Source organism: Phycodurus eques, chromosome 11 (assembly GCF_024500275.1).
Source record: "Phycodurus eques isolate BA_2022a chromosome 11, UOR_Pequ_1.1, whole genome shotgun sequence".
Classification (NCBI taxonomy): Eukaryota; Metazoa; Chordata; class Actinopteri; order Syngnathiformes; family Syngnathidae; genus Phycodurus; species Phycodurus eques.
Genome location: NC_084535.1, coordinates 23,207,887 through 23,229,957, shown reverse-complemented (window position 1 = coordinate 23,229,957; position 22,071 = coordinate 23,207,887). Strand labels below are relative to the sequence as shown.

General features: G+C 43.2%; 1 protein-coding gene across 1 annotated transcript in view; it reads left to right on the top strand.

Moving 5' to 3' along the window:
• dntt (deoxynucleotidyltransferase, terminal) overlaps positions 1-11,966 on the top strand; it is a 112,195-nt gene extending 100,229 nt beyond the window's left edge. Inside the window, 1 exon segment of the mRNA XM_061690266.1 lies at positions 11,170-11,966. Within this exon segment, the coding sequence (XP_061546250.1) occupies positions 11,170-11,256 (87 nt within the window). The 3' untranslated portion in view covers positions 11,257-11,966.
• Positions 11,967-22,071: the final 10,105 nt, after the last annotated feature.

Sequence of the window (22,071 nt, the reverse complement as noted above, 5' to 3'; positions counted from 1 at the left end):
ACCGGTCCCACCAAGGCACCCCGAAAACCAGCCACCCGGGGAGGCCGCACGGGTCCAACGCCACCCCCACAGCAACAACCTCCGCACACCCCTAGGAGAATGCAATATATGATGAGATTTAAGCAGTTTTATATAATTTGCTGTCAAAGAGCAGAAATTCATGGTTCCATTAATTATAGTAAGTCGTCCAAGTCCTTAAATAGAAAGCAGCGCCAAACCATCACACTACCACCACCATGTTTGACTGTTGCTATGATGTTCTTTTACTGAAATGCTGTTAGATTTACGCCAGATGTAACGAAACACGTGCCTTCCAAAAAGTTTAACGTTCTTCTCGTCACCTAATAGATTATTCTCCCAGAGTTCTTGGGAATTATTCAGATTTTTATTTTTTTTTTATTTCAAAAGTAAAATTAGTCTTTGTTTGTTTTGGACAGCAGTGCCATTTTCTACCGCTTATTGGGTCGCTTCCCTCTCCCCAACCACTTCATCCAGCTCTTCCGGGGGGATCCCGAGGCATTCCCAGGCCAGCCAAAGGACATAGTCTCTCCAGCGTGTCCTGGGTCGTCCCCGGGGTCTCCTCCCGGTGGGACGTGCCTGAAACACCTCACCAGGGAGGCGTCTGGGAGGCATCCGAATCAAATGCCCCAGCCACCTCATCCGGCTCCTCTCGATGTGGAGAAGCAGCGACTCTACTCTGAGATCCTCCCGGATGACCAAGCTTCTCACCCTATCTCAAGGGAGAGCCCGGACACCCTGCGGAGGAAACTCATTTCGGCCGCTTGTATCCGGGATCGATACAAAGTCTGCATCACTGCAGACGCTGCACCGATCCGCCTGTCGATTTCCTGTTCCATTCTTCCCTCACTCGTGAACAAGACCCCAAGATACTTGAACTCCTCCACTTGGGGCAGGATCTCATCCCCGACCTGGAGAGGGCACGCTACCCTTTTCCGACTGAGGACCATGGTCTCAGATTTGGAGGTGCTGATTCTCATCACAGCCGCTTCACACTCGGCTGCAAACTGCTCCAGTGAGAGTTGGAGGTCACGGATTGATGAAGCCAACAGAACCACATCATCTGCAAAAAGCAGAGATGCAATTCTGAGGCCACCAAACCGGACCCCCTCTACGCCTCAGCTGCGCCTAGAAATTCTGTCCATAAAAGTTATGAACAGAATCGGTGACAAAGGGCAGCCTTGGCGGAGTCCAACCCTCACTGGGAATGAGTCCGACTTACTACCGGATATGCAGACCAAACTCTGAGTCCGGTCGTACAGGGACCGAACAGCCCGTATCAGGGGGTTTGGTACGCCATACTCCCGAAGCAGCCTCCACAGGACTCCGCGAGGGACACGGTCGAATGCCTTCTCCAAGTCCACAAAACACATGTAGACTGGTTGGGCAAACTCCCATGCACCCTCCAGGACAAAAACTCCCATGCACCCGCCAGGACAAAAACCACACTGCTCCTCCTGAATCTGATATTCGACTTCCCGACGAACCCTCCTCTCCAGCACCCCTGAATAGACCTTACCAGGGAGGCTGAGAAGTGTGATCCCCCTGTAGTTGGAACACATCCTCCGGTCCCCCTTCTTAAAAAGGGGGACCACCACCCCAGTCTGCCAATCCAGAGGCACTGTCGCCGATGTCCACGCGATGTTGCAGAGGCGTGTCAACCAGGACAGCCCCACAACATCCAGAGCCTTTAGGAACTCTGGGCGTATGTCATCCACCCCCGGGGCCCTGCCACCGAGGAGCTTTTTAACTACCTCGGTGACCTCAAACCCAGAGATAGGAGAGCCCGCCTCAGAGAACCCACAATCTGCTTCCTCATGGGAAGGTGTGTCGGTGGAATTGAGGAGGTCTTCGAAGTATTCTCCACACCGACTCACAACGTCCCGAGTCGAGGTCAGCAGTGGTTTTCGCATAAAGAACTCTGCCGTGGATGTCTTTTTTGCCGAGTCTCTTCCTTATAGTTGAGTCATGAACACTGACCTCAACTGAGGCAAAGGAGCCCTGCAGTTCTTTCAAAGTTGTCCTGAGTTCCTTTGTGACCTCCTGTGCTCTTGGGGTTACTCTTTTAGGCCGGCCACTCCTGGATAAGTTCACCACTCTTCCATGTTTTCTTCATTTGTGGATAATGGCTCTCACTGTGGTTTGCTGGAGTCCTGAAGCTTTAGAAATAGCTTTGTAACCTTTTCCAGACAGATGTCAATTACTACATTTCGCATCTGGTCTTGAATTTCTATGGATCGTGGCATTTTGTTTCATCTTTTTGAGATCTTTTGGCGGACTTCATTTTGTCAGACAGGTTCAAATTAGGTGATTTCTTGAGTGAACATGTCTGGAGGTAATCAGGCTTGGGTGTGGTCAGTGAAAATGAACTCATCTTTCGCCAAATGTGATTAGCCACAGTTAATTCATGATTAAATAAGGGTGGGAAATTACTTTTTCACAGAAGACCAGGTAGCATTTAATCGTTTTCCCCCCCTTAATAAATAAAACCACCATTTAAAAACTTTTGTTTGTTGTTCACTTGGTTTAACTTTGATATTTGCATTCATTTAATGGTCTTAAACAGTAAGGAAATTATGCAAAAAAAAAAAAAAAAAAAAGAATTTGAGAAGGGGGCAAAGCACTGTAGAAGGGGGCAAAGCACTTTTGTAATATGTGTACACTTTCTGTTAATATCATGTTATATACCGTTACAGTGAAGGGATTTAATTTATACTGTGATATGAATTTTAGGCCAACACCCAGCTCTACATTTTTGCTCTTTTTCCCGAACATTTAGAATTTTATCCACTTTCTGTAAATTGATCAAGCCATTTTACCGCGCTGTACACATTTTTGAGTCATGTCACATAAGCAATCTTAGATCATTGGCCAGAATAGGGATACACCCCTAGATTTATTTTTTCAAAGGGGTTTCACTGCCCAGGCTGCTGCAGCAACCCACTCCAAGGAAAATTGTCCAGACTGAATCTAAGCGAAACCCTTCGTGATAATTTCATTGGAGCATCATGTTTTCATTGACTTGGTAATCCACTTGCTTAAATGTAACTTGCTTAAAATATCACTTATATCACCTTATATTTCTTGTAATGTGACATTCTATAAATAAAACTCGCTACATTATTGTATATTACAATAGTGATACAGTGCCAAGACATTGTATTGAACACATAAAACATTAAAACTGAAATAAAAAAAGTATTTTCCAAAAAATTGTTTGTTACTCGAAACTATTCAAAGAGGGGCTTTTCAGAAAGTTGATTCATGTATGACAGTTATAAATCAAGCTATGTGTATCTATTTGCAATCATTGAAACCTATTGTATTCCATTAGATCATGAATACCGGCCAGTACCTGCTTTGACAGGACCATCACAACTTTGCACATGGTGGCCCCACAGGACCACCACTTGCAAAGGCTATATGTTGGACCCTGACTTGGTGTACCAATAATTTGTACTTTCATTTAGGATTTTTGCATATCAAATTGCTGTCAATGGCCAAATCTTGTCAATGTTCTAACATCTCTGCCAAATATTGTGCAACAAAGCACTGCAGTAAGTCTAGTGTTTGGTTCAAAATCCTAGTTGGAGGCTTCACCTCAGGAGTTGTTTTATGCCGATCTGAAATGTATTCTATTGTTAGCAGATGGGCATCTCAATGATGAGTGATTGTAAAGTCTACATCAATTCACAAAGAAAAAGTGTGATATTTTACAATACAAGAGAAAGAGCCACCATTGTAGATACGCTAGCTCCTTATGCAGCAGAATCTATAAGGGTGAGCACACTCACTTTGCAGAGGAAACTCATGACTCTTGTTCCACAATTGTCCTTTAGGTCGCTACCTTGATACTTGTGACCATAGGTGGTGGTGGTGGGGCAATATCGACAATATCGACATATATATATATATGGTGGGGGGGGGGGCAATATCGACAAGTAAATTAAGAGCTTTGTCTTTTAAGGCAGCGCTTTCTCCTCCCCCCACAACAGATGTCTGTTGATTTTGCGTTCCATTTTCTGCCACTTGGGAATAAATCCAGAGATACTCCTCCACTTGAGGTAGGACTGCAACCCACAGGCTAAAATGTACGCTTTGCTTGGATTTGGAGGTGCTGATTCTTATCCAGACAGCTTCACACTAATCTGTGAACTATCCCAGCAAATGCAGGACAGCTCGATGAAACTGTCAGGGCCAAATAATTGGCAAATTGCAGAAATTAGATCCTCAGGCCACCAAACTGGAGTTGTTGTTTTCTTACAAACTTAAATTCACCTGCATTTGATCTATGAAGATAACAAACAGAACTAGTGACAAATGGCACCCTTGGTGGAATCCAATGTCCACCAGGATTAGGTTTAATTTGCTTGTTGAAAATGAAAACAAATTATTATGCTTTTCATAAAGTATCAATGGCTATGTAATAGGACACATAGGACACACAGGATCAACCAGTTATCAATTCCAATAGGATTTATTTTAATAGGATAATAATGTTATAATAGTATAATATAATATAATAATATAATTATAATAATCAAAGGGATTTATTTTTTTGTCAATAGAACACACACATTTTTAAAAAAGTATTTCACTTTTGAGCCCTCCTCAAATATACGACCCTATGTACACCTTTCGGTCCCAAAATGTACACATACAAAAAATTGTTCAGCATACATGTTTTTAACTCACAAAAGAGAGAGATCTGCAGGAAACAGCAATTGGTTGGGGCAAGAGCAGCGCTTGTCCTTCCCAGTGCCTGCCCAGTTTGTTGGGGGAGAATGACAGCTAAAATTATTCCATTATGCACAGGACAGTGGAACGGTGTACGACTGGCTACCACATCTGCCTTACTGTTCTGAGGACCGGGGTTCAAATCCCGGCCTCACCTGTGTGGAGTTTGCCTGTTATTCTTGTGCCTGCGTGGGTTTTCTCCGGGTACTCCGGTTTCCTCCCACATCCCAAAAACATGCATGGTAGGTTAATTGAAGACTCTAAATTGCCTGTAGGTGTGAATGTGAGTGCGAATGGTTGTTTATATGTGCCCTGCGATTGGCTGGCGACCAGTTCGGGGTGTACCCCGTCTGGGATAGGTTCCAGCACACCCGTGACCCCAGTGAGGATAAGCGGTACAAAAAATAGATGGATGGATGGATGCACAGGACAAGAGTGACAAAATCAAATAAATAAATAGTGAAATAATTTAATAAATAGTAAAATATTTTTTAAAATGTTGAAATAATGATTACGTTATTTCAACATGTATTTAAATATTATATGAAATAAGTCAATATTGAGGCGGCACGGTGAGCGACTGGTTCACACATCTGCCTCACAGTTCTGAGGACCGGGGTTTCAATCCTGACCCCGCCTTTGTGGAGCTTGCATGTTCTCCCCGTGCCTGGGTGGGTTTTCTCCAGGCACTCCGGTTTCCTCCCACATCCCAAAAACATGCATGGTAGGTTAATTGAAAACTCTAAATTGCCCGTAGGTGAGCGTGAATGGTTGTTTGTTTATGTGCCCTGCGATTGGCTGGCGACCAGTTCAGGGTATACCCCGCCTCTCGCCCGAAGATAGCTGGGATAGGCTCCAGCACACCCACGACCCGAGTGAGGATAAGCAGAACGGAAGATGAATGAATGAATGAATGAAAGTAAATATTGAAATTACTTAAATAAACGGATGAAATAATAGGCACATTTAATTAATTTACGTAATTATGTGCTGCATTTATCTAATTTTGGCACTTTTAGTCTGCTATAGTATTGTATAAAATGTTGAGAATTTTTTGTATTATAAATTTCAGAATAAGTCTGTCATATTAAAAAAATATGGAAAAAGTGAAGCACGTGCATGTCCAAGTGCATGGTACATGTAAAGATGGGTTTACCTTTCACCCACTCAAACCTGGATGTCTAGATCTCAACAGGAAGTGTAATTTGAGGGCTTCACTGAATACATACACCCCTATCACACCTCTTTGCCTCATGGCCAACCTGTCCTTTGCATTATCTGTAACAAGCTAGTATGGTGGACTTGCATTTCTCTCTTGGCTGACAACTTGTTGTTCCCAGTTACTATGACTGCTTTGAGCTGACAGCTTGGCTTCCCGTTCTTTTGGCTTTTCCTACCATCTTTTTGCAACATGTCAGGTCCAGTTTAGCACTTGAAGGAAAGATGTGTCAAAATCACAGCTCATTCTCTCCAGGCGGTCCCGCTCCCAAGGTGAGTCAGAGCTCGTCAGCGCTCTTATGTAGACATAAACCCCCATCACATGCCATTGGTAGACAACCAGCTGTTAATAACCTAGTCATGTTTTGTCAGGAAAAATGCTCATCTCGACTGCAGTAGCACAAATACTCACAACAAAGTGTTTGTGGGGAGAAAGAAAGAGGATGCAAGGTGCAAATGAGCTAAATGGAAAATTTACTGTGACATGCAGAGACCATGACACAACCTACACAAAATACATGACAAAAACTGGATGAATAAATACGGTGTATACACTATACCATATAACTGATATTTACACTTTGGTGTGGAGATAGAGATGTTGTCATTCCAAATATGATTGAAGGGTTTGAGGTCAGGGCTTACACACCCAAGTCATCTAAGCATGCCATTATCGACCTTGCTTTGTGCTTTGTGAAGTGAAAATAAACAAATATGATCAACGCTGTTACTCTCCACAACTCCAATCATGAGTGGATCGAAGATAATTGAAATGCTCCTTAATAAGGCGGGCTGAGAACAACTTCCAGGTGGTAGTCAAAGCATCGAGGTGCGAGGAACGTTGCAGTTCAGAGAAATGAGAGCCACCCTACGAGTTCAGGAGATTTTGTGTGACGAGTTGATTTTAGAAGCCCTACATCTTGGAGGCTACATTAATATTGTATGGAGGACCATACATTACACCACATTACTATGCACACAACAAGTCTGTGTTCCTTGATAACTGTACGACCAGATATTTTCAATGGTATTTTTCCACAAGATATTTGTGTTTTATAGTATTTTTTTTAATAATCGTTAATATAATTTATTGAACTAATGCAGCCCTATTGGGGCACAGGCCAGTGCAAACTGTAGGCCGGTCCCAAGCCCGGATAAATGCAGAAGGTTGCATCAGGAAGGGCATCTGGCTTCAAACTTTGCCAAACAAATATGAGCGTTCATCCAAAGAATTCCATACCGGATCGGTCGTGGCCCGGGTCAACGCCCGTCAACCTGCAGGGCGCCGTTGGAAATTCAGGAACTGTGTGTCGAAGTCGAAGAAGAAGAGGTGGAAACCGGGTTATTCGGCAGAAAGAGAAGAGTAAAGCACAGAGCCTAGAACTGAATGTGGGGACTTTGAATGTTGAGACTATGACAGGGAAAATCTCAGGAGTTGGTTGACATGATGATTAGACGAACGGTTGATATATTGTAGGTCCAGGAGACCAGGTGGAAAGGCAGTAAGGCTAGAAGTTAAGGGGCAGGGTTTAAATTATTTTACCATGGTGTAGATGGGAAGAGAAATGGAGTCTGGGTTATTTTAAAAGAAGAGTTGCCTAAGAATGTCTTGGAGGTGAAAAGAGTATCAGATCGAGTGATGAGGCTGAAACTTGAAATTGAGGATGTCATGTATAATGTGATTAGTGGCTATGCCCCACAGCAAGGATGTGACCTCGAGGTGAAAGAGAAATTCTGGAAGGAGCTAGACGAAGTAGTTCTGAGCATCCCAGACAGAGAGAGAGTCGTGATTGGTGCAGATTGTAATGGGCATGTTGGTGAAGGAAATAGGGGTGATGAAGAAGTGATGGTTAAGTACGGCATCCAGGAAAGGAACTTGGAGGGACAGATGGTGGTAGACTTTGCAAAATGATGCAAATGGCCGTAGTGAACACTTTTTTTCCAGAAGAGGCAGGAACATAGGGTGACCTACAAGAGAGGAAGTAGAAGCACGCAGGTGGATTACATCTTGTGCAGACGATGTAATCTGAAGGAGGTTACCGACTGTACGGTTGTGGTAGGGGAGAGTGTGGCTTGACAGCATAGGATGGTGGTGTGGAAGATGACTCTGGTGGTGGGGAGGAAGATTAGGAAGACAAAGGCAGAGCAGAGAACCATGCGGTGGAAGCTGAGACAGGACAAGTGTTGTGCAGCTTTTCGGGAAGAGGTCAGACAGGCTCTCGGTGGACAGGAGGAGCTTCCAGAAGATTTGGCCACTGCAGCCAAGGTGATTAGAGAGGCAGGCAGGAGAGTACTTGTATCTTCTGGCAGGAAAGGAGAGACGGAGACTTGGTAGTGGAACCTCACAGTACAGGAATTCATACAAGGAAAAAGGTTAGCTAAGAAGAAGTGGGACACAGAGAGGACCGAGGAAAGCCAAAAGGAATACATTGAGATGCGACACAGGGCAAAGGTAGAGGTGGCAGAGGCCAAACAAGAGGCATATGATGACATGTATGGCAGGTTGGACACTAGAGAAGGAGAAAAGGATTTATACAGGTTGGCCAGACAGAGGGATAGAGATGGGAAGGATGTGCAGCAGGTTCGGGTGATTAAGGATAGAGATGGAAATATTTTGACTAGAGAGAGCAGTGTGCTCGATAGATGGAAAGAATACTTCGAGGAGTTGATGAATGAGGAAAATGAGAGAGAAGGGAGAGTAGAAGTGGCGGCAATGATTAGTAAGGGCGAAGTTAGAAAATAATTAAAGAAGATAAAAAATGGAAAGGCAGTTGGTCCTGATGACATTCCTATGGAGGTATGGAGGCATCTAGGAGAGGTGGCTGTGGAGTTTTTGACCAGTTTGTTCAATACAATTCTAGCGCGTGAGAAGATGCCTGAGGAATGGCCTGTTTGTAGTGGTGATGGATAGGTTAGACTGGAATCCCCGTGGACCATGATGTTTGCAGATGACATTGTGATCTGCAGTGAAAGCAGGGAACAGGTGGAGGAACAGTTAGAAAGATGGAGGCATGCACTGGAAAACAGAGGAATGAAGATTAGCCGAAGTAAGACAGAATATATGTGTGAATGAGAGGGGTGGTGGGGGAAGAGTGAGGCTACAGGGAGAAGAGATAGCAAGGTAGGAGGACTTTAAATACTTGGGGTCAACCGTCCAGAGCAATGGTGAATGTGGTCAGGAAGTGAAGAAACGGGTCCAACCACGTTGGAACGGGTGGAGGAAGGTGTCAGGTGTGTTATGTGACAGAAGAGTCTCTGCTAGGATGAACGGCAAAGTTTATAAAACAGTGGTGAGGCCAGCCATGATGTACGGATTAGAGACAGTGGCACTGAAGAGACAACAGGAAGCAGAGCTGGAGGTGGCGGAAATGAAGATGTTGAGGTTCGCTCTTGGAGTGACCAGGTTGGATAAAATTAGAAATGAGCTCATTAGAGGGACATCCAAGGTTTGATGTTTTGGAGCCAAAGTTAGAGACATGCTTACATGGAAAAGGATGACGCGCTGTGGCGACGCCTAAAGGGACAAGCCAAAAGGAAAAGAGAATATCCATCCATCCATTTTCTGAGCCGCTTCTCCTCACTAGGGTCGCGGGCGTGCTGGAGCCTATCCCAGCTGTCATCGGGCAGGAGGCGGGGTACACTCTGAATTGGTTGCCAGCCAATCGCAGGCCACATACAAACAAACAACCATTTGCACTCACAGTCACACCTACGGGCAATTTAGAGTCTCCAATTAATGCATGTTTTTGGGATGTGGGAGGAAACCGTAGAAAAGAGAATATAATTTATTTAATTATTTTTCTGTATAAAATGTCATAAATACATTGAGAAAAGATAAGAGAAAATTCGATTTATCTAATTAAATTTTAAGGAAAAATACAACAATGGCTCATGTTCCGGGGGAGGCGGGGGACATCGAGTCTGAGTGGACTCCATTGCTGAGGCGGCCGACCGGAGCTGTGGCCGTAAGGTGGTTGGTGCCTGTCGTGGCGGCAATCCCCAAACCCGTTGGTGGACACCAATGGTGAGGGATGCTGTCAGGCTGAAGAAGGAGTCCTATCGGGAGTATGGGGTACCGAACCCCCTGATACAGGCTGTTCGGTCATTGTACGATCGGAGTCAGAGTTTGGTCCGCATATCCGGCAGTAAGTCGGACTCGTTTCCGGTGAGGGTTGGACTCCGCCAAGGCTGCTCTTTGCCACCAATTCTGTTCATAACTTTTAAGGGCAGAGTTTCTAGGCACAACCGAGGCGTATAGGGGGTCCGGTTTGGTGGCCTCAGTATTGCATCTCTGCTTTTTGCAGATGTTGTGGTTCTGTTGGCTTTATCAAGCCGTGACCTCCTACTCTCACTGGAGCAGTTTGCAATGATTCAGCACTGACTCGCACGAGTTCTGCCTACATTTCTGTGAAAGTGAATCGTTGCCTTGGTAATAGTTAAAAGGAAACATGCTGATGTTAGTTAATTGCTTCAATACAAAAGAGTTTGGTTTGTTGGAGTTAACAGTATATTGTTCATGCAATGCGATAAAATATGCAGGTATCTTTGTGTCTTTTATGTATCATATGTTTAATATTTAAGGTGTATACATTTTCAAGGCAATTAATTATTCTCTTGCTTATACATTTAAAATAAATTCTCAGTGGAATTTGTGTTTCGGAAGTCAGTTTAGAGTTTTGAGAATTATTATGCATGTACAAAATGAAGTGAAAATAATTCCTCTGTCTTCATAAACTGGTTTCGTTTTAAAGTCCAATGGTAAATTTTTCAGTTCCAAATACAGGACCTGTGACTTTATGCCTTTATATTCAATCATATTGATCAGTTATAATACACACATGTAGAGGATCATGTAGCAAATTGCAGTAATCTGGGGTTGTTAATGTTTTTTTAAAGAGGATAGTTCTTTAAATATGATGGTTTACCTAATGTACTTCTATTGCTTTGCATTAAAACAAAAGGAAACGTACTGTTATTTGTTATTGATATTAATTATGTTTTGATTTTAATGGTCCAGACCACTTGACATCAGATTGGACTGTATGTAGCAATGTATGTAATGTAGCAAATCCACAATGAGTTTGACACCCCTGTTTAGATGGTCCAGTGTAATTTGTCTTTCGGTATCTGGTTTCACAAATACCTGTGCATTTCTGCCCATGCCACTGACTTTATAATTGTGTGTCTCCTTGGTAGGGAGAGTTCCTGACAGCGAGGAGCGAAGAGGACATATTTGCTCATCTGGGTCTCGAGTACATTGAGCCTTGGCAGAGAAATGCGTAGGCATCCACTCCTCCTTGGATCGGTTGCACCCGAAATCGCCATTTGTCCCATCTGCTTTCTAGTCTAACTCTCTGATTCACTTTTGATTTTCATATTGTTGTGTATTGATGAGCCCAGTTGTTGTTTTTGGGATTAAATGCCCATGCATGATTCATAATGTTGCTCATTCCCTGTTATCAGGAAGTAAATAAAATCTCCCCTTCATTTACAGTTTGCTTCTCTCTAAGTGTTGTCATGACACTTGCGAGACAAAGGCAATTGAGTGCCTTGGAGGGAGACTGAAAGAAGCACAGAGGGAGGGAGGAGGCAGAAAGAGAAAGTGAGTTGAGGGGAGACAGGAAACAATGAAAAAGAGGGGTGAGGGCTTGTCAAGAAAAATGTTGCAATCATTCTCTCGGCAGGAAAGTGCTCAGCGTGAAGCAAAAGAAGGTCTTTTGGGAATTGAGTGGAGGGTAATGAGCTTCAGATAAAGAGCCTTCTGTGTCGCCATTTACTCTCCATTTCAGTCTACGTCCAATGCAGATCATTTAGCTGGCATTCGATTATCCAAAGACTTTGCGCTTTTCCTTAGCCAATGAAAGCTCTCAATCATATGTTAAACTAAAATTTGTGGTAATCAATTACAGTGGTAATCCAGAACCAGTGTAAATTTGTGGTGGTCAAACTGATTAGCCACATTGATAGATCTTTGAAAGGCAACAGTGTTTGGTTGTTTTTTGTCTTAAGATACTTTTTTTCATTTTCCTCTGCATTAATAAAGTATCTATCAATGAATGTATTCCATACTGTAGCTTTGTGTTGTTATTTCATAAATGTATTGCTGTCAATGCAAGTGAAAAACACTGATCTCACTGTTACAAATTGCTGGTAAAACTAACTTCTGTGGACAACTACAGTGGGAGGAAAAAGTATGTGATCTCACTGAAATTTCTTAAATTTCTGTATAAATTGCTAATCAAATGTAGTCTGATCTTCTAAATCACAATAATGCCAGACCAGTCTGCTTAAATTAACGCCACACAAATAATGCGTTTTCATATTTTTATTGAAAATGTAAACATTCACAGTACAGTAAGTGAACCCTTGGCTTTGATAACTGGTTGATCCTCCTTTGGCAGCAATAACCTCAACCAAATGGTTCCTGTAGTTGCAGATCAGACGTATGCAACAATCAGGACGAATTTTGGACCATTCCTCTTGACAAAATTGTTTACAGTTCAGCAAGAAGATTCCTGGGATGAATAGCTCTCTTGAAGTCATGTTACAGCATCTCAATTGGGTTGCTGTCAGGACTTTATATATAATCTTGTATAAACCTGGAAAAGGTTACAAATGTATCTCTAAAAGTCTTGATGTTCATCACTACACGGTTAGACAAATTGTCTCTCAATGGAGATAGTTCAGCACTGTTGCTTCTCTTCCAAGGAGTGGCCGTCTTGTAAAGATGACTGCAAGAGCACAGCGCAGAATGCGCAATGTGGTAAAAAAGAAAATAACCCTTGAGTGTCAACTGAAGACTTAGAGAAATCACTGGCACATGGCAATATCTCTGTTGACAAATCGACCATACATAAAATCAAATAAATAAATAAACTGGAGGAGGAACCCATTGCTGTCGAATAAAAATATTGCTGCACATTTAAAGTTAGCTAAAGAGCACTTTAATTCATGTTCCACAGTGATACTGGGAAAATATTCTGTGGACAGATGAAACCAAAGTTGAATTCTTTGGGAGGAACACACAACACCATGTGTGAAGGAAAAATGCCACAGCACACCATCATCAAAAGCTTCTCAACTGTGAAGCATGGTGAAGGAAGCATCGTGGCATGGGTGTGCTTTGCTTCCTCAGGGCCTGCACAGCTTACTATCATCAATGGGAAGAAGAAGAATAAGAAGAATCACCTTTTATTGTCATGAACATGCATGCATGCACACAAAATTAGTTTTCTGCATTTTACCCATCACAGTGAACACATACACATGTTAGTGGAGCACACTGGAGCAGGGGGCAGCTGAAGCGCCCGGGGAGCATTTCAGGGTATCAGTGTCTTGCTCAAGGACACCACAGCCGTGGATCCGGGGGATGTTGGCGGATGGTCCAGTCGGGGTCTTCAACCTAGGTCCCCCACGGTGGCAGGCAATGATCTTAACCCAATGGTTAAGATCACGGAAGGCCACGGAAAATTAATTCACAACTTTATCAAGATATTTTTCAGAATTTGAGACTATCTGTCAAACAGTTGAAGCTCAAAAGAGGATGGGTGTTGCAACAGGGCAATGATCAAAAACACAGAAGCATAACAACAACAGAATGGCTTCAGAAGAAAAAGTACATGTCCTGGAGTGGCCCAGTCAACCCGATTGAGATACTGTGGCATGACCTCAGAAGAGCTATTCACACCAGATATCCCAGGAATCTTGCTGAACTGCAGCAGTTTTGTAAAAAGGAATGGTCCAAAATTAATCCTCATATGCACATTTGATCTTCAACTACAGGAAACGTTTGGTCGAGGTTATTGCTGGAGAGGAGGGTCAACCAGTTATTTAAATCCAATTTTCCTCCCTGTCCTGTGAATGTTTGCATGTTATTTTCAATAAAAATATGAAAACATAACAGTTTGTGTGGTTTTACTTTAAACAGACTTTGTTCTCGTGATTCAGATGAAGGTGACCAATTTATGCAGAAAATTAAGAAATTCCAAAGGGTTTCCTCCCTTTGTAATATGACAGTTGGGGGAAGAGAAGTATTCTCAGTAATCCTTGGTACATTGACAGCCCCAATTCTGAATTATGACACATACAGATTGATTTCAAGTCTGAATCCCAAAAAAGTAGAAGTGTCTTCATCATTCAATTTTCTTGATTTTAATATTTCTCCATTTGGAGTTGGGTGTGTGTTCACTTCAGAAGGACATTAATGGCACCATGCAGAGACTGATGGAAAACATCTTCTACTGTCCAAACTGTGGAAGAAATTGCAAATTTCTTTGATTGCATAAGTAAAAGTATGTTTCTAGATGGTATACTTTCCACCTAATGATGAGTGGTAAAGCAACAATATTTTTTTATAAACAACAATCTGCCCATGCAGATCGATTAAGATCAGGAGTTGTAAAGGCTCAGTACAATCAGTCTCTATACTCAGCATTATTAATCTTGTCAGAAATGTTTGAGTTATTTTTATCCAAAAAAAAAACTTCCACCATCCATGTTGTGGTTTTATTTTTATGAAGAAGAATTATATGCACACCATCACATTAATTGATAAACTAATTTAATGTACAGGTGCCAAATCTTCTAAAATAGTCTGGGAGATGACAATTACATATTGTGCATTTGAAGCATTGTAAAGGCTCTGATTTAAATAACAAGAGCCATGTGTCATATAGATAAAATGCCAAAAAAAGATTCGGTAAGTATGAGTACCAGAATGTCCAGCAGATTAATTTGTGACTTCCGATTGGGACGGGAATTGTGCAGCATCTTGTCAGGTCAGAGATATAACACGAAGCTCAGGTGCACAGTTTCAAGCGACTGTTTTGTCACTCTGAAATTAAGTTGAATGTTTTCAATGATTGGCCAAAAAACGGGTTGGAATTAACAGGGGACATGGAAAAAACAAATAATACAATTTCAGAGTTTTTGGCAACGATCGCAACAAATCACAATATAGCAATTATCCCATAATCTATATATTGGAACAAGGTCCACATAAGAATCACGATGGATGTGGGCAACTTGAAGAAATATATATATATATAAAATGTAACGGACATGCTCCCTGCAACCTAAGGTGTCACAGTGACTCCACCACGACTTGATAAACTGCTGTGGCCCTGCTGTGAGACCACCACGAAGAGGACACCTGGCGTACTTCAAGTGGACCCTTAACTAATTCAAATCTATCCAAGAAATCTGAACTCCTACGCATGAAAGGCCCCCAGATTTTTCCCCTGGACCATTTGTCTTTAAATAGAAACAATTGCTGGGACAAGGCGAGAGAAACTGCAAAACCTAACCGTGGACTCTCATTTTATGTTTAACTAAAGGAAAAATTCTGTTTTGATATTTTACGAACTCTGCCGAATTACTCCAAGTGTGTGCCTTGATGTCTGTGCCAGTGTGTCAACTTCTACAAGCGCAGCTGCGAGATCTTGAGAACTGGTTGTCTTAACGCCAGGCAGCATGAAATGTGATTTTAACCATAATCAAGTTGATTTGCCAAGACTAAAGTATAAACAATCATTCTATATGCTTGACCTGTGAGTAGAGAGTACAAAGTTGGGAGTATTTTATATTAATATATGATCTTAAACCCATTTTATGGGTCAAAATTGTAGACTAGATTCAAGCTGATGGGTGTGGTCTCGTCTGGTCCTCGGTCCTCTTCGACACGCCCCCGGGGTATTTAACACCTGACCTGGCTCCCGCTGCCAGCCTCTGTCTTGGTTCCGCCCTCTTGGTTCTTCGCTCTTGCTATCGGCCACCCCTTCCTGTCTTGGTTCAGGCACACGGCTCGGTAACCGCAGGCCTTGGGGATGGAAATCCGGCTCCCTAACCTCCAGGAATCACCACTGCTAAGCCTCCAGAACAGTTCTGCTGAGCTCCCAGATACACTCACAGCCAAACGTGAGTTCACTGAACTTGCTAGCGGATCCCGGGGACAGGCGGGGTGAGAGACGGTCATATTCTCCCAACGAGGCGTGACGAACAACAATTTTTCGTTTTTTGCTTTTGTTTCATTTTTCTGCATCCTTTTTATCATTCAACCAAACCTACCTCTGTGCTTCCTGAGACGACTGAGACATGATGTGCAAGATTCGTGTCTAATAATTTTCGGGAAATTACTAGCGTCACACAAAATCCCAACTTTGTTTTCTCTCTCTCTTTCTCTCTCTTTCTCTCTCTTTCTCTCTCTTTCTCTCTCTTTCTCTCTCTTTCTCTCTTTCTCTCTCTTCCTTTCTCTCTCTCTCTCGCTCTCTCTCTCTCTCTCTCTCTCTCTCTCTCTCTGGACGCATTAGACGCTCGTGTTTTCAACTTTAGTCCAACACAATGTTCTATTTCCCCTTTTTGTACGCCTAATTTTTTTCTTTTTACCATTATTAGTGTTATTTTCTTTCTTCAGTTAGACCCCTTTGTGTGTTTCCCTCTAGATCCCTTGTAGATGTCATTAAATATTCTATAAAATTCCACTCTTGGTTGTGTTCTACGTGTGTTTTGAGTTTAACTAAGCCTCTGTCATCTAGAACTCGTATTTCATAAAATGTAGCAAGTTAGTTATGTTAGTTAGTTATGTTAGTTATGAGACTGATTAAAGGTTTGTCGTCACTTTCTCCTAAATTTTTACAAATCCCGGCCCTGCCTGTGTGGAGTTTGCATGTTCTCCCTGTGCCTGCGTGGGTTTTCTCTGGGTACTCCGGTTTCCTCCCCCATCCCAAAAAAATGTGTGGTAGGTTGATTGAAGACTCTAAATTGCCTGAGGATAAGCGATACAGAAAATGTATGGATGGATATATAGATATTCCTGTCACCATTTCTCTCATTAAATATATTTCCAACAGCGCTATCGACATGAAAATTTCACCAGATGTTAGGAACAACCCAAGTAATCCATATAGACAAAGAAAGTAGAACAAAGATCAGAAATTAAGAAATTAATTGGAAGGACAGCTTCAAGACGCCTCCTCTATGGAGAAACTAGTCGCATGCATTGCTCTGGTGTGATTTTGGCCCATTCCTCCACACAAGTAGTCTTGAAATCTTCGTTTCAGTTCTTTCCATAGATTTTCAGTGGGATTCAAGTCAGGTGATTGGCTCGGCCATTTTAGCAGCTTTATTCTTTTTTCTTTGAAACCATGGCAGCATGTTTTGGATCATTATCCTGCTGAAATGTCTACCCTCGTTTCATTTTCATCATCCTCATAGATGGCAGCAGATTTTTGTCAATAATGTCTAAGTACATTTTCCCATTCATCCTTCCTTCAATAATGTGAAGTTTACCAGTACCATTTGTTGAAAATCAACCCCACACCATCATGTTCCCACCTCCGAACTTCATTGTTGGTATGGTGTTTTTGGGGTGATGTGCAGTGCCATCTCTCCTCCAAATGTGGTGTGCATTATGGCATCCAAACAGTTACATTTTGCTCTCATCCGACCAGACTATATTCTCCCAGTATTTAACTGGCTTTCCAAATGTTGTTCAGAAAACTTGAAACGAGGTTTGACATGAGCGTGCATACAGGCGGCGGAATACATTACTCACTGTTTTCCTTGTGACAACAGTACCTGCTAATTCCAGGTCTTTTGGAAGCTCTCCACAGGTGGTATTTGGCTCTTGGACAACTCTTCTGATTATTATTTGCACTCCTCTGTCAGAAATCATGTGAGGAGCACCTGATTGAGGCAAATCTATGGTGGCATGATTGACTTTCCACTTACTTATTATAGCCCCAACCGTGCTCACTGGAACGTTCAGAAGCTTAGATATGCGCTTGTAACCAATGCCGTTGTTATGTTTCTGCAACAATTATTTTGCGATGATGTGGAAACAGGTCTTTGGTCTCTTACCCATCATGAGATGTGTCTTGACTCACACCTTGGCAATGAGACCTTTATGTAGGCTATCAATTAGGACTGAACCAGCTGATATTCTTTTGCACTGACAAGGGGCTGGATTGCTGTTTGATTATTGACAGATTTTAGGTGTTGTCTTGGCTTTTTGTACCTCCCTTTCTTCATGTGTTCAATACTTTTTCCCTGTGTCATTTCACATTTTTACACACAATTTAATTCCTGATCTTATTTGTTCTCCTTTCTTTGTATGTATGGATTACTTGGGTTGTTCCCAACATCTGGTGAAATTTTCAGGTCAATAGCACCTTTGGAAACATATTTAGTGATAAAAATGGTGATGTGTTAATGGTGATGGTTAGAGCATCAGCCTCACAGTTCTGAGGACCGGGGTTCAATCCCTGGCCCCGCCTGTGTGGAGTTTGCATGTTCTCCCCATGCCTGTGTGGGTTTACTCCGGTTTCCTCCCACATCCCAAAAACATGCATTAATTGGAGACTCTAAATTGCCCGTCGGTGTGACTGAGTGCGAATGGTTGTTTGTTTGTATGCGCCCTGCGATTGGCTGGCAACCAGTTCAGGGTGTACCCCGCCTCCTACCCGATGATGGCTGGAATGGGCTCCAGCACGCCCGCGACCCTGGTGAGGAGAATCGGCTCAGAAAATGGATGGATGGATGGATGGATATATATATATATATATATATATATATATATGTTCAATTCATGTTTTCTGGATCAAGAACGGAAACCAGATTCAGATTCATATGTAATAACAACGTAGTTCACCACACCTCAAATGTGTTTTCGTTGGTCACTAAGAGATGCAGTATTTAGAAAATATAAAAGGAGAACTGACAACAGACTCATTGCATAAGTTGTGGATGAAGGAATCCTAACAAAGTGCTGTGCTTCATTTTGAATACCATTGAAATCTGTGAAAAAGATAAAGCACATTTCAAATTTGAAAAGGCATTGAGTCGTTTGTAAATGGACTGTTCAGGTAGAAGATATTTTGTCACTCACCCAAGCAGGCTACATCAGTACTGAGGTAGTCTGGGAGGATGGTGTAGGATCCAAGTGTTTATCCTCTAAGACCTCTCACTGACCTGGAGACAAGTTGGTGACTTGATGGTGACCCAAGTCTCTGCTGGTTTTATTAATGCGACAATGGAGTCTCCTGGAGACTAGCCGGGTCCCCAGGGAGTCACGTTGAAATTGAATGTTTGATTTAATTTGCGATGTTTTGGAGACTCATCGATACACCCACTATAAAGAAAAAGCTTAACGTATCTTAATGTCACAAAAGTGAGATCAATCGTCACCAAAATTTAGATGGATATGTCTACTAATACCCACTTCAGCCTCTGGAAATAACAGACTGATTGCACCAATATTTGCACCAATATTTTGGATTTTATGGACGATAAAGTGTTTTCCTCATTGTAGAGAACCATACCAGTGTCCGTGCTACGGTGGCTCCAGTCGCCATTTGAGAGTTGAGAGAGATGTGAGATTAATTGGCCAACCTGTACATTGAAAGTGTAAATGGTTTTGTCTGAATTGCGATCTGTTATCAAACATGTGTGTCTGCATTAATAAATTACATGTGGAAACCCATGTCTCCTCTCTGTCGGCAACTACTCAATATTAACTTGCCATTTCCGTACAGTGGAACCTCGATAGATTGGACTAATAGGGGTTCGTCCAATAAAGCCGATTGTCTGTTACATTGAAGCACTTTTTTTTGTTGTTTGAGTCCATACGCACCCATATTACTTACAGTACAAAATTATTGTTTGTAGGTTTTTTTCATGGCCTAAAACGGCCAGTATAGTACAAAGTTATTGGAAATAAATAAAAATTAAAAAAACTTCAAAATCTTTGAAAGTTCCACATTCTATCCAAACTTACCACATCAGTGTGCTTGGTCATGGTGACATGGTTGACAATACAGTACTCATTATAGGAGAGTCGCCTTCATGACCCGTGAGGATTTTGTGTACTTCCTTGTTCCAAATCCGTTGCCATATGGGAAAGGCTTGACAAAAATGTCTTACTGTACCAAAACTAGCATGTTCCAGATTCCAGAGACTTATGTTTGTATTCCTTAGACTTCACGCTGCCGCCATGCCGCTCCCTCTCTCTGCGCTGCGCTCTACGTCACAATAAACAATAGATATCACCATCATGACATTGCCCACATACAACATGGCCGCCCCGTAGGCATGGGAGGCATCCATCCATCCATTTTCTTTACCGCTTATCCTCACTGGGGTCGCGGGCTGATGGAGCCTGTCCCAGCTATCTTCGGGCGGGAGGCGACCCTGAACCGGTCGCCAGCTAATCAGAATCAGAATCATCTTTATTTGCCAAGTATGTCCAAAACACACAAGGAATTTGTCTCCGGTAGTTGGAGCCGCTCTAGTACAACAGACAGTCAATTTACAGAACACTTTGGGGACATCAAGACATTGACAAAAAACAATTGTGCAAAAAGATGCAGAGTCCTCTAGCACTTAGAGCAGTTCGAACGACTAATATTGCAATAGTCCGGTGCAATGACCATTGTGCAAAGGGCGGTGAGACTTCAAGGAGTGTATGCGGTTTAAAGTGACGAGTAGTGCGATCATCTGGGACAATGTTGGTTGTGCAAATGTTACAGATACTCCTCAATCAGTGTGCAAATGGGGCAGATGCTACTCTGGCATGAGTGGCCAGTATATGCAAATAGTGCAGCATGGCGAGACAACTACAGTGAGTGCACGAGTAATACATAATTGGCCCCACAGAAATGTGACAACGAACTCAAGTCAAAAAATTGCCGGCTTGTTGTAATGGAATTATAGGTTAGGTGTTTAAGAAGTTGATCGCAAGAGGGAAGAAGCTGTTGGAATGTCTACTAGTTCTAGTTTGCGTTGATCGGTAGCGCCTACCTGAGGGAAGGAGCTGGAAGAGCCGGTGACCGGGGTGCAGACGGTCCGAGAGGATTTTGCACGCCCTTGTCTTAGTTCTGGCAGCGTGCAAGTCCTCAATGGTGGGTAGGGGGGTACCGACAATCCTTTCAGCAGTTTTGATTGTCCGTTGCAGTCGAAGTTTGTCCTTTTTTGTAGCAGCACCAAACCAGACTGTGATGGAAGAACACAGGACTGATTCGATGACCGCTGTGTAGAACTGTCTCAGCAGCTCCGATGGCAGGCCGTGCTTTCTCAGAAGCCGCAGGACGTACATCCTCTGCTGGGCCTTTTTTAGGACGGAGTTGATGTTGTTCGCCCACTTCAGGTCCTGAGAGATGGTAATTCCCAGGAACTTGAAGGTCTCGACGGTTGACACAAGGCAGCTGGACAACGTGAGGGGCAGCTGTGGCGAAGGATGCCTCCTGAAGTCCACGATCATCTCTACCGTCTTGAGCGTGTTCAGCTCCAGGTTGTGTCGGCCGCACCACAGCTCCAGCCGCTCCGCTTCCTGTCGATATGCAGACTCGTCACCGTCCTTGATGAGGCCGATGACAGTGGTGTCATCTGCAAACTTCAGGAGCTTGACAGTCGGGTTCGCTGAGGTGCAGTCGTTCGTGTAGAGAGAGAAGAGCAGCGGAGAGAGGACACAACCTTGGGGCGCCCCATGCTGATGCTGCGTGTGGATGAGGTGGCCTCCCCCAGCCTGACCTGCTGTGTCCTGCCGTCAGAAAGCTGTAAATCCACTGGCAGATGGCAGGTGAGACGCTGAGCTGGAGAAGCTTGGTTGAAAGGAGTTCAGGGATGATGGTGTTGAACGCTGAGCTGAAGTCCACGAACAGGATCCTCGCGTAGGTCCCTGGACTGTCGAGGTGTTCTAGGATGAAGTGCAGTCCCATGTTGACTGCATCATCCGCAGACCTGTTCGCTTGGTAGGCAAACTGCAGGGGGTCCAGCAGGGGACCTGTGACACTCTTGAGGTGGTCCAGCACGAGACGTTCAAAGGACTTCATGACCACAGATGTCAAAGCGACAGGCCTGTAGTCATTCAGACCAGAGATTGCAGGTTTCTTGGGGACTGGAATGATGGTGGAGCGTTTGAAACAGGATGGAACTTCGCACATTTCCAAAGATCTGTTAAAGATCTGAGTGAAGACTGGAGCGAGCTGGTCCACGCAGACTTTGAGGCAGGATGGGGACACATGGTCCGGTCCTGTCGCTTTGTTAATCTTCTGTTGTTTGAAGATGCGTCTCACATCCTGTTCATGGATGGTTAACGCAGAAGTC